The sequence below is a fragment of the Prionailurus viverrinus genome, chromosome B1, assembly GCF_022837055.1.
Source record: "Prionailurus viverrinus isolate Anna chromosome B1, UM_Priviv_1.0, whole genome shotgun sequence".
Lineage (NCBI taxonomy): Eukaryota > Metazoa > Chordata > Mammalia > Carnivora > Felidae > Prionailurus > Prionailurus viverrinus.
In genome coordinates, this window is record NC_062564.1 from 153059605 (window position 1) to 153081300 (window position 21696).

Consider the following 21696-nt stretch of genomic DNA (forward strand, 5'->3'; position numbering starts at 1 on the left):
GAACCAAATTACTCATTGGCACATACATACATACATACATACATACATAAAGATTATTGCTTACTCTTTCATGTATTATGGAAATCTCAGATATCCAAATTTTGATGTCATGGTTGGGGCCAAATTTTTAAGATCAGGATTAACATCATCAAGGATGCATTACCCAAATTCTTAGGGTAAGTATGGGAGAAACTAGACTGATTTCTAAATGACCTATAAAGTCATTGTTATATTTACCTATTAACTGTCTCGCTAGGACTTTTTAATAAATATTAATTAATGATTATGAATTACACCTACATTTAATATGATTTTTCATGCCCACCTCTACTACTAAACAATAAGGTGATATTGTTCTCTAGGAGAAAATAAGTATAAATGACTAGAAGATGATTCCTCTAACTAGAAACACTAAAGATATTTTTAGTACAATGATATCAAAGCTCATTAAATTTGTGATATGGAGCAAAATGAAGAAACGGTTTCTTTTCCACTCAGAAAAAAAAAATCAGTTCCAGAAGGTAGGAGGCATAATTTATGTACAGAATGGCATATTTATTGACTGTTTGTCTGATGGGTTAAAATTATGCATCTGGAGCAGGTACAGACGATGATGCTGAATGAACAGGCATCCTGCAATGCTTTGTTAGTGAGGCTGAGCCGCTGCTTGGTGCCAGTATCTGCCAGCTGCACTTTTACTTGCTGTATCTTGTTGAGGCTTGTTTTAATGATGCTTTGGGGGGTTCCAGAACTTAATTTTATATGTTAATGTGACATGCAGCCGTATATGTTATAGAGCTCCAGAGATGCCCATAGTCAAAAATAACTCCTTTCTATTGCCCTCCTGACTCTCACCCTAGGTATTAAAATGTTAACCAGTCCTCACCAAGGTATTCCCAAATCCCTTTTTAGATGAGATCCAAGGTTTTATTTCCATTTTCATATGAGGAACCTGCATGCAATTTAAACATCCATGAGGCTTATTTAATGATAAAGACTATTTGACGATACAGGTTTGAAAGCTCTTTTCTTTTTTTTTTTTTCTTTTGAAGGTAGGAGAGTAGAAGGTAGACTGGATGTTTGTTTTCTAAAGTAAACTGAAACAACTCGTATACTTTTCAGGTCTCTTTAGAATTCTTCTAACAAAGTTTTTTTGTCAGTATTATTTAAATAACATAAATCTCGGGATGATTTCACACAATTTTATTTAGAACATTGATTTTCAAAAGTAACAGTAACTTCTCTCTAGAGACACATGAATTAAAGATTGAAAGAATAACACAGTATCTAGAAAAATTATGAACAATGCATTAAAATAAATTTTGCACAAAATATAATTTTAGTATGATTTTATGTATTTTTTTTTCTCTCCATTTCACTGCAGTAAGTTGATTCAAGATGTCTTAAGGACTCTTGGATGACTAATGCAGCTATCTAAGTGTTATGAGTAAAATTTGAAAAGCCACCAGATCCCCATTGTGTATTTTTCCTCACCTGAGAACAGCATATCTATTAAGTTATTACTTCAAATTTCTTCAGATTTCACTAGCTGTATTTTATTAGTAAATTGCCAGTTCTTCAACATGATAAAACAAAAATAATTGTATTTTTCTTTCAAAAATGACACAAAGATGGGTTGTGTTATCTACTTTGTAAAATACATATGTAATTATGTACTAGGAAATGATATAGAATAAAATAGGTTTTATTTTTCCATCAAAATAGAGACATATTTAAGAAATAACATAGAATATATAAACAAGGAAGAGTCCTCGTTTGTATATGTTGATTGAACACTTCATTTACATCACATAGTAGTTTTCAACCAACTTTGTAATGAAAATATTTTGTCAGTCTGCCATTTTGGCTGTATATTTTTTATGTAGAAATAAATGGAAATTTTGTTTTTAATAAATTCAATTTTGTTATGGAGCTTATGAAGAATAAATTCACTTCCTTAGAATTTCACTAAAAGTAATTTAAATATTTTCATTTTTGTCAGTTGTTTTAATGTTGTATGGTTAATCATGTACCACATCAATTTAGTATTCATCAGCATATTTCTTCTCCAAACATTTGTCATTGTGTAGACGCAATCAAAATATCATTCATTCATTCATGTATCCATTCATCAATGTGACAAATATTTTTGGTGCCAACTCTGAGACAGACACTGGGTCACTGCAGAAATTTATAGGTAAATGCTAGTTTCTGCCGTTCAAGAAACTGACAACGAGTAAGAGACCCAGAAAACATATTGAAATGATTATGTTGCATTGAAATGGGAATCACAATGTGAGAGGGGTACAGAAAGCTATTGGGTTCAGAAAGCTATTGGGAAATAGGGCATTATGTTGGGGTATCAGAAACAAAAGCATGAGGGAGGCAAAAATTGAACTAGACTTTGATAACTGAAAATTGTTACGAACAGCATCCTAGGTGTAGGAACCAGCATATGCACATTGTGGAAACATGGGGAAATATCTTGAAGACCTGAAGATAGTTCAGTATACTTGAAGATAACAGAGAAAGTGTAGGAAATATGCATAAGGGCTATATTTAGGAATCCACACCTTATTATTTTATGGAAGATTTTGCAGGAGACAGCTAACAACACAGAAAGGTACCTTATTTACAGTAATCTGGCTACAGCCATGTCTTGTAGAATTTAGGACAACAGTTACAGAATGCAGGGGCATCTGTTCAGAGGCACTTACTGCAATCCAAAAGAAAAATAACAAAGCCTTAATTGAAGAAGCAGTAGACCTAATGAAAAAGAAGAGATGAATTGTAAGACTTTTACGTTATACAATGCTTGGGATTTGGCAACTAATTTGTTGTGAAGTACAGGAGAATATGGCTTTGTTCTTAAAGGGGCCAAGGCCTTGCCAATGTTAGTAACAGGCAAAGAAGGCAATGGATCAAGATTGAAAGTAAAGAGAAATATACTGATTTGTTTTTCAGACCTATTGAGTCTGTATGCCAGTGGAATACTCCTGTAAAATAAAGCTATGAGGGACAAGAGTGTAACTTTCAAAAGAATTAAATCAGAATAGAGGTATTAATTAAATGGACGGAAATGAATGGATTGACGGTAGAAGAGAGAAGTAAGAAGCATCGCAAAAGGAGTAGAGATTTCAGTCCATCATGAATAATTAAAGACTAAGATAAAGTCATGAGGTGACTCTCATTAGTGAACCTCCAAGCACAGATTTTTTTTTCAGCAACAAGAGCAGGTTTCAAAGACTGGTAAATTAGTAAGTAGTTGAGTAAAACAGGAGAGAATAAAATTTGGGAAGTGGGGCTGAACTGAGAGAAGTGGCAGATTACAGTAAATTTGGTAGTGATCTAAGTGGACTGAGTGGAGAAGAGCAACTTTACTTCAAAACTCCAAAACAAGAGAAAAAAAAATGATAGAGTAAGATACTAATTCAATAGAAACTATTTTGGGCAATTCATTATGTAAAAAGTATTCTGAGGTGACAAAAAAATTTAAGAATGAAAAAGAACAGAAACATGTCTGGTGTATGGTGTATGGTGAAAAGAAGGGTTGGGGGGGGGCGTTGTTTGTTTGTTTGTTTTAAATGGGTCTGGATGGCTTCAGACTTCTCCGTGATATCTGGGCAAGAGTGAGAGACGCTGGTTTGGGAAATATGACTCATCCAAAAGAAGGACTGGTGTTTTTACACGCTGCTGGTGTGAAAATCAGTCAGGGCTGCACTCATTTCAATTGCGTTTCATGCTTCTGGGCTTCACGTGATTCAACACTTGGAGATGTAGCTAATTGTAGCTTACTCTGTTCCAGGCGGTGTGGTTACAGCAAAGCAAAGCAAGATCCAGAAGAGGAAAAGATGCATTTTCATAATGGGCACAGTAAGCAAATTGTGAAAAATCAAAAGAAAACAAAATAGAAGAGATTTTATTGTTATTTTAGTTCATTTTCAGACAAGGAGATATAATAACTGACCAAAATATTTTGTTTAAAACAATGTGTTATGTTACATTCCATAAAGCATATGGGTTTGGGGGCACTGCTGGTTGACCCTAGACAACAGCTGGATGGTTTATTAGATTTTTTAAAGCATACCTTCATTATAATTACTTAAAAAAATGTTTTCAATCAATATAAAAAGCTGTTATATTTCAAACCAAATTTCCAGGTCGATTCTAATTTCTTGCAACACAGTCAGTAGAAATCTATGGTTCAATAACACCATCAGATTAAATGAAGAAAATTTCTCAGTATTTTTTTTCTTCCTCTAGCATGATAGCAAGAATTTCCCTGAGCAGATCCGGTAGCAATAACCTTCATTTGATGATTTGAAAAAGACTATCCTTTTTAAAAACGCAGAAAATCAAGTTTTTATAACATGCATTATAAATTAGCCTAAATGAGTTCTAATTAATGGTATTTTAATATGTGCATTCTTAATAAATAGTACAGTGTTAGTTGATTTGTTAAGTAAATTACAAGAAGAATTTCTTGTGTTTTTGTCACTCTCCTGTGACTATAAAAATCAAAGCCATTAAAGCCATAATTCATGCTGCAAAATATTGAGTCTATTATCATAGTTCCCATCTTATTTAATGGTATTTATCCTCAAAAAAAAAGACCCTGTGAAATTGGTAGTCTTTAAATGTGATGAAACTGAACCTCATAGAACATTAGAGTCTTGTATAAAGTCACACAGTAACAGAGGTATGACAAGTTGAACTTTTCTTTTAGTTCTGTGTCAGTCTTACTGGATCAAAGCTCCAGAAAAAATATTTTAAATTATTTTTTGTGAAACCAAAAGTAACCATCTGTGATGGCATTTTATTTTTTTTAATTTTTTTAAAATATTTATTTGAGAGAGAGAGATAGAGAGAGACAGAGTGTGAGCAGGGGAGGGGCAGAGAGTTAGGGAGACACAGAATCTGAAGCAGGCTCCAGGCTCCTAGCTGTCAGCACAGAGCCCGACACAGGGCTTGAACCCACACACCATGATATCATGACCTGAGCGGAAGTCAGACGCTCAACTGACTGAGCCACACAGGTGCCCCTCTGTGAAGGCATTTTAAGTGAAACAGAATAACAAAGCAACAAATAACTCACTAACATTTCATTGCCAAGTTTAGTAAAAAAAAATTATCTTAGTTTGTCTCAGGCACTGACTCTCTGAACATCAGTGATGTGCCTTTTCAAATATATTGTCATATATGCATTTCTTGCACAGGCCAACAATCCAGATTTCTTAAAATTATGTAAGTGACATAGCTGTACAAATGACTCCTATAACTCAGGAGAGGGGCTGTCCTTACAGCTTGGCCATTTCTAGGAGTTAGGAATTTAAGCCAGAGGTGCATGTTAATAATGTTTGTGATTCCATTCATTCATCACAAGCACTTATATTTCAATGCACACTTACGTTTCCAGTTAAACTGCCAGGAGTAAGAACTTATATTGATCCACACACCTATGAGGATCCCAATCAAGCTGTCCATGAATTTGCCAAGGAGATAGAAGCTTCATGCATCACCATTGAAAGAGTTATTGGAGCAGGTACAATAGTGTGTTTAACTTGGACTTTTAAGTTGTGTTTATATTATAGAATGTAATATGTCAATGTCCTGATCTAACAAAGAATGTTTTTAATCTTTTGTAATCGACTTGCTTTCAAAGTGGTAGGTAATTGATCATATTTTAATGCTTCCCTCTGTGGAGCTCATATTTAAACCAGCAAATGTTTGCTTTATTAAATAAATAAATAAAGTAGCAAAGGTATGTATATTTTATACATATTTATATACATTATAAAGTGTATAGTGTTTTATCATCTACTGTTTCTTTCATTCCATATATAATCTGTAATGCCCAAAACTATTTACATAATTTAACACTCAGATACTCTATTTATGAGTCATCTCTTCCTTGAAATTATTCCCTTTTTGTCCTGCTCTAAACTTTTCTCCTTTTCCCTTCTCAGTAATTAAGGCACTGCTAGTGTAGACACAGAAGGAAGATGCGAGTGATTTTCAATCAGTTGCATTTAATTTCTTTCTAATGTTTTCATTAAGGTTTTTGTAGGTGAGATGAATGAAGCTAATAACCCCCAGAGTGTTTAATGATCACCTGTAGACGATTTTTCCCAAAACACCACTTCTTAACCCTGATAACAAAGTTGGACTCCCATTTCAATTCTGTTTTGTCTCTACCTTAATAGGGCTTTAGTGTATTCATAGAGTAAGGATTTGAAATGAGTTTGTGGGGTTTTTTTCATCTTTATCACAAGGTGAATTTGGTGAAGTTTGTAGTGGACGGTTGAAACTTCCAGGAAAAAGGGAATTACCTGTGGCAATCAAAACCCTCAAAGTAGGCTATACAGAAAAGCAACGCCGAGATTTCCTGGGCGAAGCAAGTATCATGGGGCAGTTTGATCATCCTAACATCATCCACTTAGAAGGTGTTGTGACCAAAAGTAAGTACAGTAGCAAATTGTGTGTGTGTGTGTGTGTGTGTGTGTGTTTGCATGTATTATGAACATCTGGGTTTCTTCTATTAGGTTATTATTAATTTCAGGATAAAAAGAAAAATAGCCACAGTAATGTTATTAACAATTTAATTGGCATTAATACTAATTGTCCTGTATTTTAGTAGAGTTTTGTCAAAGTCATTGATCATCAATGAACCTGAATTTCTATTTAGTTTTTCAAAACATATGTATTAACTCCTGTACTATGAATTCACTGCCAGAGAAAAATGTATCCAAATTAAAGGAGCCGTAAATGTATCAACGTTGCTTTTTCTTCTGACTCTTCACTTTTTATCCTAATAAAATATTAACTTCAATGTTTTGATTGAGGCATTGAAGTTTAACATTTAATAGGATTACTATAACCATAGGTGGTTTAATAATTTTAGGGAAAGCAGCAGTCAGCCACAGACAACTGGAAAAGTTCCTTGAGATTAATTATTTTCTTAAAGAAAATCTAATTTGTACTCAAAAATATCTAGAGTTTCACATCTGTTTTAAACGTGTATGTGTGTCATTAATGTGGTTATGTGGCGAGCTTCCCAGTATAAAGAGTTCCAGTAATTTTTCAGCCATCCAATAAAGTATTTTCGAGTGACCTAAGGTCTTTATTTTATTTAAATTCATTTAGTCTTTGCTATGTCTATGTGCTCTCATTCCTTCCTTTGTCCCTCATACCCTTCCTACCACTTTCTAAATCATCTAGAAATTTTATCAGGGAATATTCTTTAGACTTGCTTTCAATAATTTGTTCCCCTTCCCATTGCTGTTAACCAATTTTTAAATTATATGTGCCAAATATGCATAGCAGCAATATGTATTCAATAAATGCTGTGAATCTACTAAGTAATTTCATTTGATTGGGTATTGACTTCCGTCACTTATTGACATAAGTGGGTTGGATATCCACTTATTTAATTTTTAAATATGGAAAACAGAGCAGAAACAATATACAACTTTTTTGCAACACAGACAAAAGAAACAACTCAAAATATTTACCTGGTAAATAATGAGTGAATTCCCAAATCATCATATATTCACAATAGGTCACAGATGAGAATGTAGAATCCCTTTAAAAGTCCTAAAACAGACCACAGTAACATTATTGTGTTGTTGATTATCTGAACTTTTGAATCAGCTTGTATTACTAGGAGATTGTTTTTTTCCCGTGTCTCAAAAGAAATACACACTTCCAGTAAAAATTCTCATGGAGGAATGTAGTATAAGAATAAAATGACCTGCAGACATGTGGGCTTCTTCAAAATTTAGATGTGTTTCTTCTTCCATTTGAGTACATGCCCATACATTATTGTCCCCTTGACAGTAATCCAAAGAGGGTATTATTGGAGCAAGGGCATCCTTAATTCTTATCAGAACAAATAGGTTCTTACAGAGAGATGAGAGGAGAGACAGGGACGAGAGAAAGACAGGTAGAGAACAAGGAAAAGTATGGTTTTTTAGTAACTAAGAAATTAAATATTTTACAAAACTTATACCCAGTGATGAATGAGCAGGAATATTTGAAATAAGAATACAGCGTGGAAAAAAAATGGCCACCAGTACAATTAAATGAAATCTGAATTTGGACATGACCACATTTTATCTGAGGAAAAGGACTTTAAAAGGACATCAGTGATAGCATGTGGTGCCAGATACTATAGGTTCAAGAATTATAATAGTAAGTGATTATTATATTTTCCTATGCATTAATGATACTATCTAATATAAAATGTAGTTATTAATTATATTCATGATAATAATAGTAGGCAAATACTGAATACATGTCATGTCTTCATCACACCCTTAATACGGCTGCCAAATTTAACTTCCTCAAATAAACTCTAACCATTAATTTTTATTACCCATGGGAAATGTGAAGCTCTTAGACAGCAAATCTACCTTCTGGAATGAGTTCAGATAATGAATGTAATGTTTAGAACAGTGCCCGGTCGCTATTATTACTATGGAAGACAGTATTGCATAGTGGTCAAGAACATGGACTATGGATCTAGCCATATATTATAATTTTGGTTCTGCCATAAACGATGTAACTTTGCACAAGTTAGTTAAACATTCAGAACCATAGTTTCCTCATCAATGATAAGAGATAAGAATAGCTCCTAGCGATGTAAAAGGGACATGAATTAATACAGATAAAGTTTCAGACAGGCATGGCAGGGTACTAACAGATATATAGGTATCACTTTCCCATTATATCTGTTCCTGTGCTCTGAACTCCTTCATATGCCATGTCTTTTAGTCCATTTTAACATGCTTGATATTTTGATCTGCCTACATTGCTTCTTCCTCTGAAATTTACACCGTTGTATTTACTACCTTTTCAGTTCCTTCAAAATCCTGTTCAAATCTCATCACATCCATGAGACAATCTCTCACCACTTCACCATGAAGTAATCCGTCCTTCTTTTGAACACTGTGCCAATGTACAAATTTTTGCAAATGTCTATAATGATCCTTCCTATGTCCAAAATTCTTACTCAGATCTTTCATTTAATTTTTTCCGTTTTGCATATATTTTTAACTCTTACCTAAAAAAGGTCTGCTTGTCAAAGATAAAGACAATGTCCTATAAATTTATGTAAGCCTATTACACTTAATGCTAAACGAATCCATGGGCACCTTACTTAAACACTTTGAGCTTCAATATCACCAAAAAAAGGGGGAGGTCATACCTAACTTGTAAGATTGTTGTACAGATTAAATTCAGATATATTTTTGTGTTAGGTATATATGTGAAAAAATCTGCAGGTAATTATAGTAGTTTATGTAGGTATAGTGGTATGTTTATTTTAATCTAAGTTAATGCATTAGATACTAGTGGACAATACCCTAAAATAATTATAACTAATACTACCTACTTTTATAGACTCCTGATTTATTACAGAACTTGTTTAATGTGAATGGGTCCTGACTGAGACAAACTAAGATAACTAAATCTTTTATATTAAGTCAACTAAATTTGTCACATACTGGGATGTCTGGGTGGCTCAGTCGGTTAATCATCCAACTTTGGCTTAGGTCATGGTCTCATGGTTTATGAGTTCAAGTCCCACAGCTGGCTCTCTGCTGTCAGCACACAGCCTGCTTCAGATCCTCTGTCCCCCTCTATCTCTGCCCCTTCCCTGCTCACACTTTCTCAAAACTAAATAAACATTTAAAAAATAAATTTGTCATGTACTTTATATGCACTTGAAACCTTTATTTGTGCTTATTTTCATTTTTAATTTTTATTTATTTATTTCGAGAGAGAAAGAAGGAGAGAGCAGGAGAGGGGCAGAGAATCCAAGCAGACTCCACATTGTCAGCATAGAGGCCGACATGGGGCTTGATCCCACAAACCATGAGATCATAACCTGAGCCAATATCAAGAGTGGGTCGTTTAACTGACTGAGCCACCCAGGTGCCCCGAAAACCTTGTTTTAAAAGCAAGTGTCACTATCAACAAATGATCCTACCTAAATTTTGTACATTTTGGTCTTAAAAACAGTACTGTGGTTGGGAATACAGATTTGAAATTTCTAGTCTCCTAATTGAATGTTCTGTTTGATGTTGCTACCCTGAAACTACACATACGCATGAAGCAAAAGGAAAATATTTAAAATAATTCTGTCTTATATTCTATGTGAACTCAGACTGCATTCCCCTTAATAAATGTACCTCTTGATGTTCAACTGAGGAAGTCTTCAACTTGTTTTTAATTTACCATGTTGCAACTCACTTTATTTGTGTCCTTAATTTCATGCTCTCTGATCTGATGCTAATTTATTCAACAATTATTCTCAACCTGCAGCACACAGATAATGAGACATAAGTGCAACTGAATCGTGTTATTTTTCTGGTTGAAGCTGAGGGAGGGAGTCTGAAGTAGCACTTCTATGGATGATGTCATCACAAACCTTCATCTTTCTGGTATCACTGCCCTATGTGCCAGAAACATGGGCCTGAATTCAAATTCCTTCTCTGATGTGTTGTTAAATAGGGCATATCATAAACAGTTATATATTCTAGAGAGATTTCATGAGAAATGATGTAAAAAACCCACAGGCCCTGCCTTAATTGACTTATTCACAGTGCAGTATGCTTTCATGTAATATATACAGGACCAACTTTTACTATTTAAAGAGATTAAAAAATAAAATAAAAATATCAAATTTTCCCATCACAGCATCTTTAGTTCTTTAAGACTTATTTTTCCATACTCCTGGAAATTATTATCGAAGTTGACTAAAGGAATGTTTCTTTTGAATCTTAAAGTGATTCATAGTTATATTTCTTAATCCAGGATCAAGTACAAACGAGTTTAGTTCTTCTGTAAAATTAATCAATTTAAACAAAATATTAAAGGAACTTTAGAGAAATCTCTCCCTATTTCTTTTTATTTCTACATCTGAGTAGATGGCACCTTCAATGACAATTAATTATTTACATTGTCAGACAATTCTTGACTTGTTTTATAAATTTGTAATTACCTTCAACTATAGTATTTCATTCTATCTTATAAAGTCACTTCGATTTTATTATATATTATACATTATCCTGAGCTATTTCAAGCAATCTTCAAACAAGTCTTCCTATTTTTGTATTTTCTCACATTAGCCCCTCCATACATACTATCCCAAGGTAGATTTTACTTAATCACTGCTTTCCTCTGATGCTTAATCACCAAACAAGCAAATAAACGAAGCAAAAAACATATACTTTGTTGCTTAGCCTGGTATAATTTTGGCCATGACTCACATTCCACTATTTCCTTTCCAGAAAAACTCTACCTAGTTCTTGTTCTGTCCCTTTGAAACACTTCATTCAGCCCTAGAATGTCCTCTCCACTTTCTTCAGCTCTACTTGACCTTCAAGATTAATTCAAATGTGGCTTTCTCCATTAGATCGGTGTCATTTATCTTCATTTTCCTTTCTATCCTCAGTGTCTGCCTTGCATACAGTAATCACTAAATAGTGTTGAATAGCTCAGTAAAAGAAAACTTCCCAGTTGTACAAATAGCTCAGTAAAGGAAAGCTTCCTGGTCCTACATTGGAATTTAAGCCTCTAAATGCAGAAGTTTTGTTATCTTGCTCACCTGGTGTTCCTAGATCAGTGCTGGGAATGTGTAGCATTTCATATATTTGTTGAATGAATAAATTCTCAGCCAGAGACAATCATATACACTCTAGTTGCATTGCTCTGCACTTTGTCTTGCTATGCATGATATCATAATTATCTCTCTACATGCTTTATCATCCGTACTACAAAATGAGCTTCTTGAAACTGATACATGTTTATACCCCCCCCCAGTCTCTATCACAGGGCTAGACATGAATGATATTAAATGAGTAGATGACTTAATGCAGTTTTGTAAACAGTTAAAACTAGCTACAGTGATATATAGTTTGTATTTTATTGTTAAAACTTTATTCTTTAAAACCACAATTGTTTAGAAAAAAATTAAAATTCATATGAAGGAAATTTTTTGAGAATCTTTTCACAAGATCTTGCATATAACAGTTATTACTACTACTAATCATTAACATTACTTTAAAAATTTACTGAGCTTAATTCTCCTTCTATATTATCTCTAATGTGCAAAATAATGTATTTTTTTAGACAAAAGTATTTGTTCTTATTTTACAGATAGGAAAAATTAACTTTAAAGAGATTAAATACCTTACCCAGTAACATAAAACTAGTATATGATAATGCCACATTTTAAAAGAGTTTTACATAATTTCCAAACCCAAGCTCTTAAATAGCGCACATTACCAATCTCATATTTTATCATTCAGTATACACTTGACAAACATTTATTTATTCAAAGATATTAATTGGTCACATAATACATGTCTATAAATATTGATCAGCATGATACAGCAGAGATAAAGAGACTGAGTTCCTGCCTTTATAAAATTTATTTTGGGTGGGGGAGACAGAAATTAAGTTAATAAATACATTCATGATACATTTAATGAGAAAATAAAGCTAGGTGAAGGAATTAGGGATTGCTTCTACTGAAGGTTAATGATTTCTATTTTATTTAGTGAAAGCCTCTCTGATAAGGCTTGAGTGAAGTGAAGGTGTGGGCTTACAGATACCTAGGAACAGAATGTTATAGAAATAAGGAGCCACAAGTCTCAAATGGAACTTTCATGGGATACTCAAAAATATCAAGGGCATTTTTGCTTCAGTGGAATGAAGGAGAGGAGTCTGGAGGAAGCTAATCTGAAGGTAGAGCAGGAGGATAGATAGTACACACCCTCTTTGGTCCCTATCAAGACCATCTCTTAATCTGATCTTTGCAGGCTTTAGAACCAAGATGTGATGGAGTCTATTATCAATGTTAACAGGATCAGTCAGGCTTCTGTATTAAGTGTAGATGGTAGGAGCCAATGTCCAAGCAGAGAGACCATGGGAAAGCTACTGACATTATTCAGACCTCCTTATGGATTAGATCAGGGTACTGATCTAGCAAGATGGAGAGTAGTAGTTGCATTCTTAGATATTTTGAAGACAATTACAGTAAGACTTCTTGTGATTCAGATATGGAGTGTGAGAAAAAGAGAGGAGTCAACAATAATTATAAATTATTTGTCATTAGTTTCTCAAAGAGAGGAGTTGCCATTTACAGGAAAAAGTCTGGGAGGAGCAAGGCTGTGGTTGGTAATCAGTAGCTTAGTTTCGAACCACTTATATTTGAGAAGGATCCAATGCCTGATGTTCTGTCTGAAGATGGACTTAAAAATGAAAATGTTTGAAGTATGAGAATGCTTGAATTTTGCATCATCCATTTCATGAAATGAAACAAATTCTATGAACCAGTGACAAACCATGATGGAAATATATTTACAGCTGAAATAGACATAAAAGCCAGCTCATTAATTCAATACCTGTTTTTATTTGTTAGGACATAAAAAGAAGTTGAAAAAATATATGAAAAATAATTATTAGATATTTACAAGTGCTCTTCCTGGTATTTAAATCCTGCTCATCTGAAAAACATTTATAGAATATAGAAACAAAAGCTAATAAATTACTATTTATTAGTAATTACTATAAATTGTTATTACTATAAATAACTGTTTATTAGTAAATTAAACACTGTATTTTAAAGTATTTTCATTAATAAAACAAAGCTGTCAGATTTCTTAATTCTTGGATTCCCACCTCCTCTGAAAAGTCCATATTTTCTGAATCCAAAAGTAATTATCTACCTTCACTAATGTCAGAACAATTCCAATTCATTTTTAATTTTAGAAATGAGCATCTGATGAAAAAGTTTCTATCAGTGTACACAATCTGAAATAAAAGAGGATATTATGGAAAGTTTGGAATTTTTATTTATAGAAACATTTGGTATTTTCATCATCCCATCTCAGGTAATGTATGTAGACTTTTGACTTTATCATCTTTCACCAAATTAAAATTATATAGTGTTATAAATTATTTTTCCCTAAAGTGTTAACCAACAACTAAGGACCATAATGGAATTAAAATATGAGAGCCCCTTTTTTTAAATTTTACTAATTTATTTTGAGAGAGACAGAGAGAGCTCAAATGGAAGAGGGGCAGAGAGAGAGGGAGAATTCCAAGCAGGCTCCATGAGCGCAGTCAGTGCAGAGAGCCTGATGGAAGGCTCTAACTCACAAAAACGTGAGATCATGTCCTGTACTGAAATCAAGAGTCCTACCACTTAACTGACTGAGCCACCCAGGTGCCCCTATGAGTACCCTACTAATTGCCCCATACTTTATCTTCCCTTCCTTACCCCCTTAATAAGCATTATCTATTCCTACCCTAAGCTCCAGATTCCATTTTCTCATTGACCATTAACCATTAATAATTGAATCATGATATCTGAGTTATCTCAAGTTTCTCTTGGGGTCAAAATAAAAGTAATTTCAAACAGCTGCAAGTGTTCATACTAACTGGAATATAACCCAAATAGAATGACAGAGGGAAATAAAAATGTAGATATGTAAGTACAGGCTTACATTTCATTATTTATAAGTCTTGTAAAATATCTCTAAGAGAAACCCAGTGACAGTTGTTCTCCAGTGAATTATGATGCTTCTAAATCAAATGCTCTTGTGTGGAGCCCTAAGTGGTATCAAGTGTGTACTGGTGAGCTAATGGTTTTAGAAAAAACATGTGGTACCAAAGCAAATAAAATAATAAGCCCAGATTTAGCTGCAACTTTTGTGATGCGGCTTGGTTCACTGTTTCTCAAAATTATGTGCATCCGAGGATATCGCTAAAATGTGGAATTTGAAGTATTGGTGGGAATGCAAACTGGTGCGGCCAGTCTGGATCCAGTATGGAGGTTTCTCAAGAAATTAAAAAGACCCAGCAATTGCCCTACTAGGTATTTATCCAAAGGATACAAAAATGCTGATTTGAAGGCACGCATGTACCCCAATGTTTATAGCGGCACTATCAGCTATAGCCAAATTATGGAAAGAGCCCAAATGTCCATTGACTGATGAAGAGATAAAGAAGATGGAATACTACTCGTTGATCAAAAAGAATGAAATCTTGCCATTTGCAACAATGTGAGTGGAATTAGAATGTATTATGCTAAGCGAAATAAGTCAGAGAAAGACAAATATCATACGCTTCAACTCATGTGGAATTTAAGAAACACAACAGATGAACATAGGAGAAAGGAAGGAAAAAGAAGATAAAAACAGAGAGGGAGGTAAACCATAAGAGACTCTTAAATACAGAGAATAAAGTGAAGGTTTCTGGAAAAAGGGGCATGGAAGGATGAGCTAACTGAATGATGGGCATTAAGGAGGGGTACTTCTTGGAATGAGCACTGGGTGTTATATATGACTGATGAATCACTGGGCTCTATTCCCAAAACTAATACTACACTCAATGCTAACTAACTTGAATTTAAATACATTTTTTAATAAAAAAAAAAACAGAATTTGCTTCAGTAGATCAGGTTGAGCACTAAGATTATGCATTTCCAACAAGCTCCCAGATGATAGCTGTGCCTATTGTTGGGGTAATGCTCTGAAAAGCAAGGACAAGATCAATGATTCCCCAAAGTTTGTTCCAGCTAACTTTAAGATATCTTATGGAAAAAGATTACATCACCAGGGATGGCATATTCTCTCCTCTCTTGGATTTGTGGTAGACATTAACACTAAAAAATCATAGGGTAAGGAAACAAACTCAATTTTTTTTTTATGTATCAATCTTAAATTTTCAAGTGGGAGTACAATATTGTTATTCATAACCAAAATGTTGCACAACTGATCTTCTGAACTTTTTTGTCTTATAATACTGAACCTTTATACGGGTTGAAGAGTAGCTTTTCCTTTCTTCCTTCCCCAGGTGTTAGCAATAATCTTTCCACTTTTTGTTTCTATGGGTTTACTCCTTTAGATACCTCATATAAATAGAATCTGAGAGGGGCGCCTGGGTGGCTCAGTCGGTTAAGCGTCCGACTTCGGCTCAAGTCATGATCTCGCGGTCCATGAGTTGGAGCCCCGCGTCGAGCTCTGTGCTGACCGCTCAGAGCCTGGAGCCTGTTTCAGATTCTGTGTCTCCCTCTCTCTCTGACCCTCCCCCATTCATACTCTGTCTCTCTCTGTCTCAAAAATAAATAAATGTTAAAAAAATAACTAAATAGAATCCAAGACCATTTATTTCACCATATAACACTTCAGACCACTCAGAATGTATATAAGTAATAGTCATATGTAAGGATATATTATTTACTGAGAGAAGCTAAATTCCTACCAGATCTGTCATTAGTAGTTGGATAGTTTATCATGCCATAGTCATGATTACCAAGCTTATATTAACACAAAAGAGTAAATAGTTGTGAGATTATAAAATAAAATTTAAAATAAGTATTTTGAAATCATAGGCATCATAGTACGGAGGAAAGTAGAATAGCTTTTATAGTCAAATGGACATAATGCGATTCCCAACTTTGGTTCTTATATATTTGTACTCATCAACCCACGTTATGTATTCAATCTGTTTTTTAAATCTCACTCTTCTTTTTCTAAAAAAGTCTTTTGTAATATCACTATTATGGAATTTGATAAAATTAAAAATAACACTGTGCCCTATAAAAAGTGAGAATTCAATAAATACATAAATTGTAGCTCTTTTTATGATTATCAACACTGAATTATTAAAATATAAGATTGGTGAATTCCACAAATAATGTGTTTCTATTACTACTTAGACTCTGGGTTAGGTCTTTGATAAATAATATAAAGTAGTATAAAAACTCCACTCTGATTAGAATCATGTTTTGACATGCTTTATGAGCTCTTTTTATATAGATTTTTGATAATATGCTTTCAAAATTATTGGCAAATCTACTCTTTGTACTTCGAGCTGGATAATGGAAAATGATTTATACAGTTTTATTGAATTTACAAGGGTTAGAGTAAGCCACATTAATTATTGCTATGTCATTCTTTCAGGCTAGCAGGAACTGAGACAAAACATAAGCCAAACTAAATATAATTAGCATTAAAATGACTCAAGCATGAAAAATAATCGAATGGGTCCTGAAGTGTCTTATTCTTGTCAACAAAAGAAGATCATGCTTGTTTGCAAACATTCATTTTAATTGCTTTTCTCCCATTTTCTAAAATGTGAGAAGTATTTTAGTTTCCTATCATATTTCTCAAATAACATTTTTGTTATTGACATTACAACCTACACTGTCATAAATAATTAATCTGACTTTTGGAACTAGGTGATGAGATCTAGGAAATCTTATAGAACAAATGCCAGGTGCCCATTTCCCCAAAATGTAATCATTTATTTTTTTCTTTCCAAATGTATATTTTTCAATGTCAATAGTCTTCTGATCAGTTCATTCTTTTTAGAGTATACATTTTTTCTTCTAAGCTTAGTGAATTTGGATTGAATTTAAGGAACAAATTTAGCCAAGAAAAAGATGTTTTTATAAGGGGATTCTATCCAATTTCTACTCAGTAGACCTTGGGTGAGCAGTACTAAATATCTACCACTAACCCATAATGATAAAAAGAGAGTCCAACAAACGAGAGGGTAGATAGAATGAAGAAATTCTAGAAAAAGAGAGTAGAAAGAAACTGAAAGTTTTATAAGTCAGAATATAGGGAAGATGCTGCAATTATAAAGGTCTTGGGGTAGAGTAGATAATGATAGACAAGAATCAGGGTTTCAGTCTGATGGACAAGACATCTACTTACATGGTATGAGCTGAGAGGTGCCAATGAGGAAAAGCTAAGACTATATTCTCTGGATATCTTCTAGAAATCAGTTCTTCCAATTCCAATTATACTATGACAGTTTCCTCATTGGATTTCTGTAAGTGAGAGTCAAAGTCAAAATAAAAGAGCTAACCCGATTGATTGCAGAAAATGGAGGCCTCCTTCTAGTTGGATCAGGGCTGATGTTGAGCAAGTACACACTCTTTGGCTCTATTAGCTGTAAATTTATTGAAATATTTCTATAGTGTTTGATAAAAAGCTGGTGCATAGTTACCCATGTGTCCCCTTTATATACCCACTCAGCTTCATCCCTGGTGACTTCTGAATCCCTGAAATCAGGCAAATGAAGGGATGATGGTCTGGTATAGCAGGACATTCTAGGATACTCCAGCATTGTGGCTGGTGTAACTCCTGACACATAGGTACCTGTGCCAAAGCAGTTATCACATATTTTGGCCATTACCCCTGAGGAAGTATATTAGTTGTGAAGTTTGGGGGAAAAAAAAGGGTGGGGGGAGGGAGCTTCGACATTAAAGAAAGGCTAAAATGGGCTCTGAGATGTGAGAATGTGACTAAAAAGGTCCAAAGCACAATTATGTTTATTTTAAAAGTTGAATTAAAATGGGTGTGGCAATATAATTAAAATAAAGTTAAACTGGAAACACTTCTCTATTCATTGGCTTAGATTACAATTAAAAACTAATTAAAAAAAACATAATCTTTTCTTCTCTTGTGCTGTCACAGGCACTTGGAAATACATTATGAGTTTATTTATTTATTTATTTTACTAAGGTATTGTATGCCCAGTCAGGTTTTAAGAAACTTGTTTCCCAACTCATCTCCTATCACTTCCTAATTGACAAAGCAAAAATCCAGGGCTTTAGCCATATTTGAGCTTGATGGGTTCTTTCATGACAAGATGTCTTGGCACATGTTGCCTCTTCTTCCTGGAATATGTTACCTTTGATTACAGGGGTGTCCCCTTCAGGCTTCAAGGTTCAGATCAAATGATGACTCTCCCTCTCTAGTGTTTGTTCTCTGCATATGTGATGTTTCACCAAACGTAGGCGTCTACAAACGTATGCCAAAGGAATTATTTTAGACAAAATTTTTAAATACTTTTCTAAACATTAAAGAGGAAGAGAGAAATGTGTCTAGATTTGTAATATACTCATCACGTTCAATTAAAAGAATATTGCTTCTGAAGTATTTTTTCTAAAAAGATAATTATCTGAGTAAGAAATTAGTACTACCTTATTATTCTAAATAGTAACTTTTAAGTGATCTTGACATGAAAAAATCCTTTTTCTTCCTACTTATTTCTTTGTCATATGTAATTGTCTAACTTTCTATAGCTTTATTTTCACTTCTAGATAATGTTGTATGAATAAATATGTAATATATAATTCTATGGGTTGAATTAATCACTTCTTCAGTAAAATACAGATGTTTTTCTGGAGAATGCTATTATGTTAATTATAATGCATTTTATGATTATTTTTTTAATATATGAAATTTATTGTCAAATTGGTTTCCATACAACACCCAGTGCTCATCCCAACATGTTCTGATTGTTTAAGTGTTTCTCTTCATAATACAAAAAGTTAATTAATAGACATCTAAGATAGCAATTTTTCTGACATAAGGTATCCTTTTACTTAACTCAAAATATTTTAAACACAAATATTTTAACACAAATTTAACAAATAATTTAACCCAAAATTTAACACAAATGTAACAAATAATCTAAACAAAAAATATTTTAACACAAAATTTATGTAACATGCTTTTATTAAATTAGTAAAGGGGCATGTTTTAAAATATAGTGAGGTCAATGTGGAGTGATAAAACTAACAATCATGTTTTAGATATTTTCTCATATAATAAGGATTTTTTTTTTTTTTTTCAACGTTTATTTATTTTTGGGACAGAAGGAGACAAAGCATGAACGGGGGAGGGGCAGAGAGAGAGGGAGACACAGAATAGGAAACAGGCTCCAGGCTCTGAGCCATCAGCCCAGAGCCCGACGCGGGGCTCGAACTCACGGACCGCGAGATCGTGACCTGGCTGAAGTCGGACGCTTAACCGACTGCGCCACCCAGGCGCCCCAAGGATTTTTGATCTTATATTTTTTTAAATGTTTATTTATTTTTGAGAGAGACAGAGAGAGAGAGCAGGGGAGGGGCAGAGAGGGAGGGAGATACAGAATCTGAAGCAGGCTCCAGGCTCTGAGCTGTCAGCACAGAGCCCGACTCATGCTCGAACTCATGGACCATGAGATCATGACCTGAGCTGAAGTCAGACGCTTAACCTACTGAGCCATCCAGGCACCCCGATCTTGTATTTTTTAAAGTTTATCTGTTTATTTTGAGTAAGAGATCATGAGTAGGGGATGAGTAAAAAGAGTGGGAGAGACAGAATCTGAAGCAGACTCCACACTATCAGCACAGAACCCAGTGAGGGACTCCAATTCAGGAATCATGAGGTCATGACTGGAGCCGAGATCAAGAATTGGTGCTTAACTGACTGAGCCACCCAGGTGCCCCTCATCATGTATTTTTCATCTTGTATCACAGATACATTATATACAAAGTGCCATAATTTTATGGAAGATAAAATATGATCTATTCTCTTAGTCAACCTATATCCAGCAAGAAATTTAAACCATAGATACATAGTTAAAGTTTATAAAATAACAAAACATCAAATTCTAACTGGCCAGCACTATTCAAAGTGACTTGCATAACCATATGACTTGCTGGATACTTACCACAACTCTGTGAAGTAGGTGACATTAATACCCTTATTTTACAGATGAGAAAACTGAGGCACAAAGATAATAAATGATTTGCTCAAGATTGTATCATAAGTGATTGATCTGACATTCAAAGCCATGCAGCATGACTTTAGAGTCTGTCCAGCTGACCTGTAGGTTGCATTTCTATATCAGACATGAAAGGGGATGAAACAGTGATTGCTAGAGAAGTTTCCAGATAGCAAGAGAAATTAGAACAGTTTTTTTTTAATTTTTAATATTTATTTAAATTAAAGTTAGTTGACATGTAATGTAATAATGATTTCAAGAGTAGAATTTAGTGATTCATCACTTACATATAACACCCAGTGCTCATCTCAACAAGTGCCCTCTTTAATGCCCATCACCCATTTAACCCATTCCCCCACCCAACGGCCATAGAACAGAGTTTTGAGGAATGAAAAAAATTTGGGCTGATAGAGAGTGTGTGTGACAGAGAGGAAAAAGGATGTATCCATGAGGAAAGGAGTTATAAGAACATAGAAATAAAGTTAGGAAAATACAGCCTATATTCAAGGGGTCGCATGCAGGACAGTTAGATAGACAGGAATTTTTATTCAGAATTGTGGGAAAGATAAATATGTTCACAGTTCTTTGCTGGATGTTATTTGGCATATTATATCATTACCTGTATTAAACTAAAATGCAGGCTTAAACTATTTTTGACAAACTGATTTTAATATTGAAAATTGTGTATTTTTATATCTTAAATGTCAATCTATTATTATTCTTGTGATACTTTCCCATTACACTAAAATATCATCATGTCATGAATTTACTTGCTACTCAAAGAGGACGTTTTTTAAAAGAATATATATAATTTGGAAGAAGTAATAGCTTATGGCAAACGTTTCCTAGATAAGAATGCCAAATCAAAACATTACAGTTCATACCATGTTTTCTTTTCAGGCAAACCCGTGATGATAGTGACGGAGTACATGGAAAATGGCTCTTTAGATACATTTTTAAAGGTAGGTTTGAGACCAACTTAATTATTCAAAGTGTTATTTGTATATTGGCTATGATGTTGAAGTTGAAATTAAGTCACTGTAAAGCAGAATTTTGAAATAGAAATTTCGGGGGTCAGAATGTTTATACTCCAGAAATAAACTTTGGTCTGAAACTTGT

General features: G+C 33.9%; 1 protein-coding gene across 3 annotated transcripts in view; it reads left to right on the forward strand.

Moving 5' to 3' along the window:
* The window catches only part of EPHA5 (EPH receptor A5), a 351005-nt gene that overhangs the window by 303306 nt on the left and 26003 nt on the right, over nucleotides 1-21696 (forward strand). For all 3 annotated transcript variants that reach the window (XM_047857341.1, XM_047857340.1, XM_047857338.1), the window contains 4 exons: nucleotides 3806-3873; nucleotides 5417-5542; nucleotides 6273-6458; nucleotides 21478-21539. In XM_047857341.1, the coding sequence (XP_047713297.1) occupies nucleotides 3806-3873; nucleotides 5417-5542; nucleotides 6273-6458; nucleotides 21478-21539 (442 nt within the window). The remainder of the gene's footprint in view (nucleotides 1-3805; nucleotides 3874-5416; nucleotides 5543-6272; nucleotides 6459-21477; nucleotides 21540-21696) is intronic.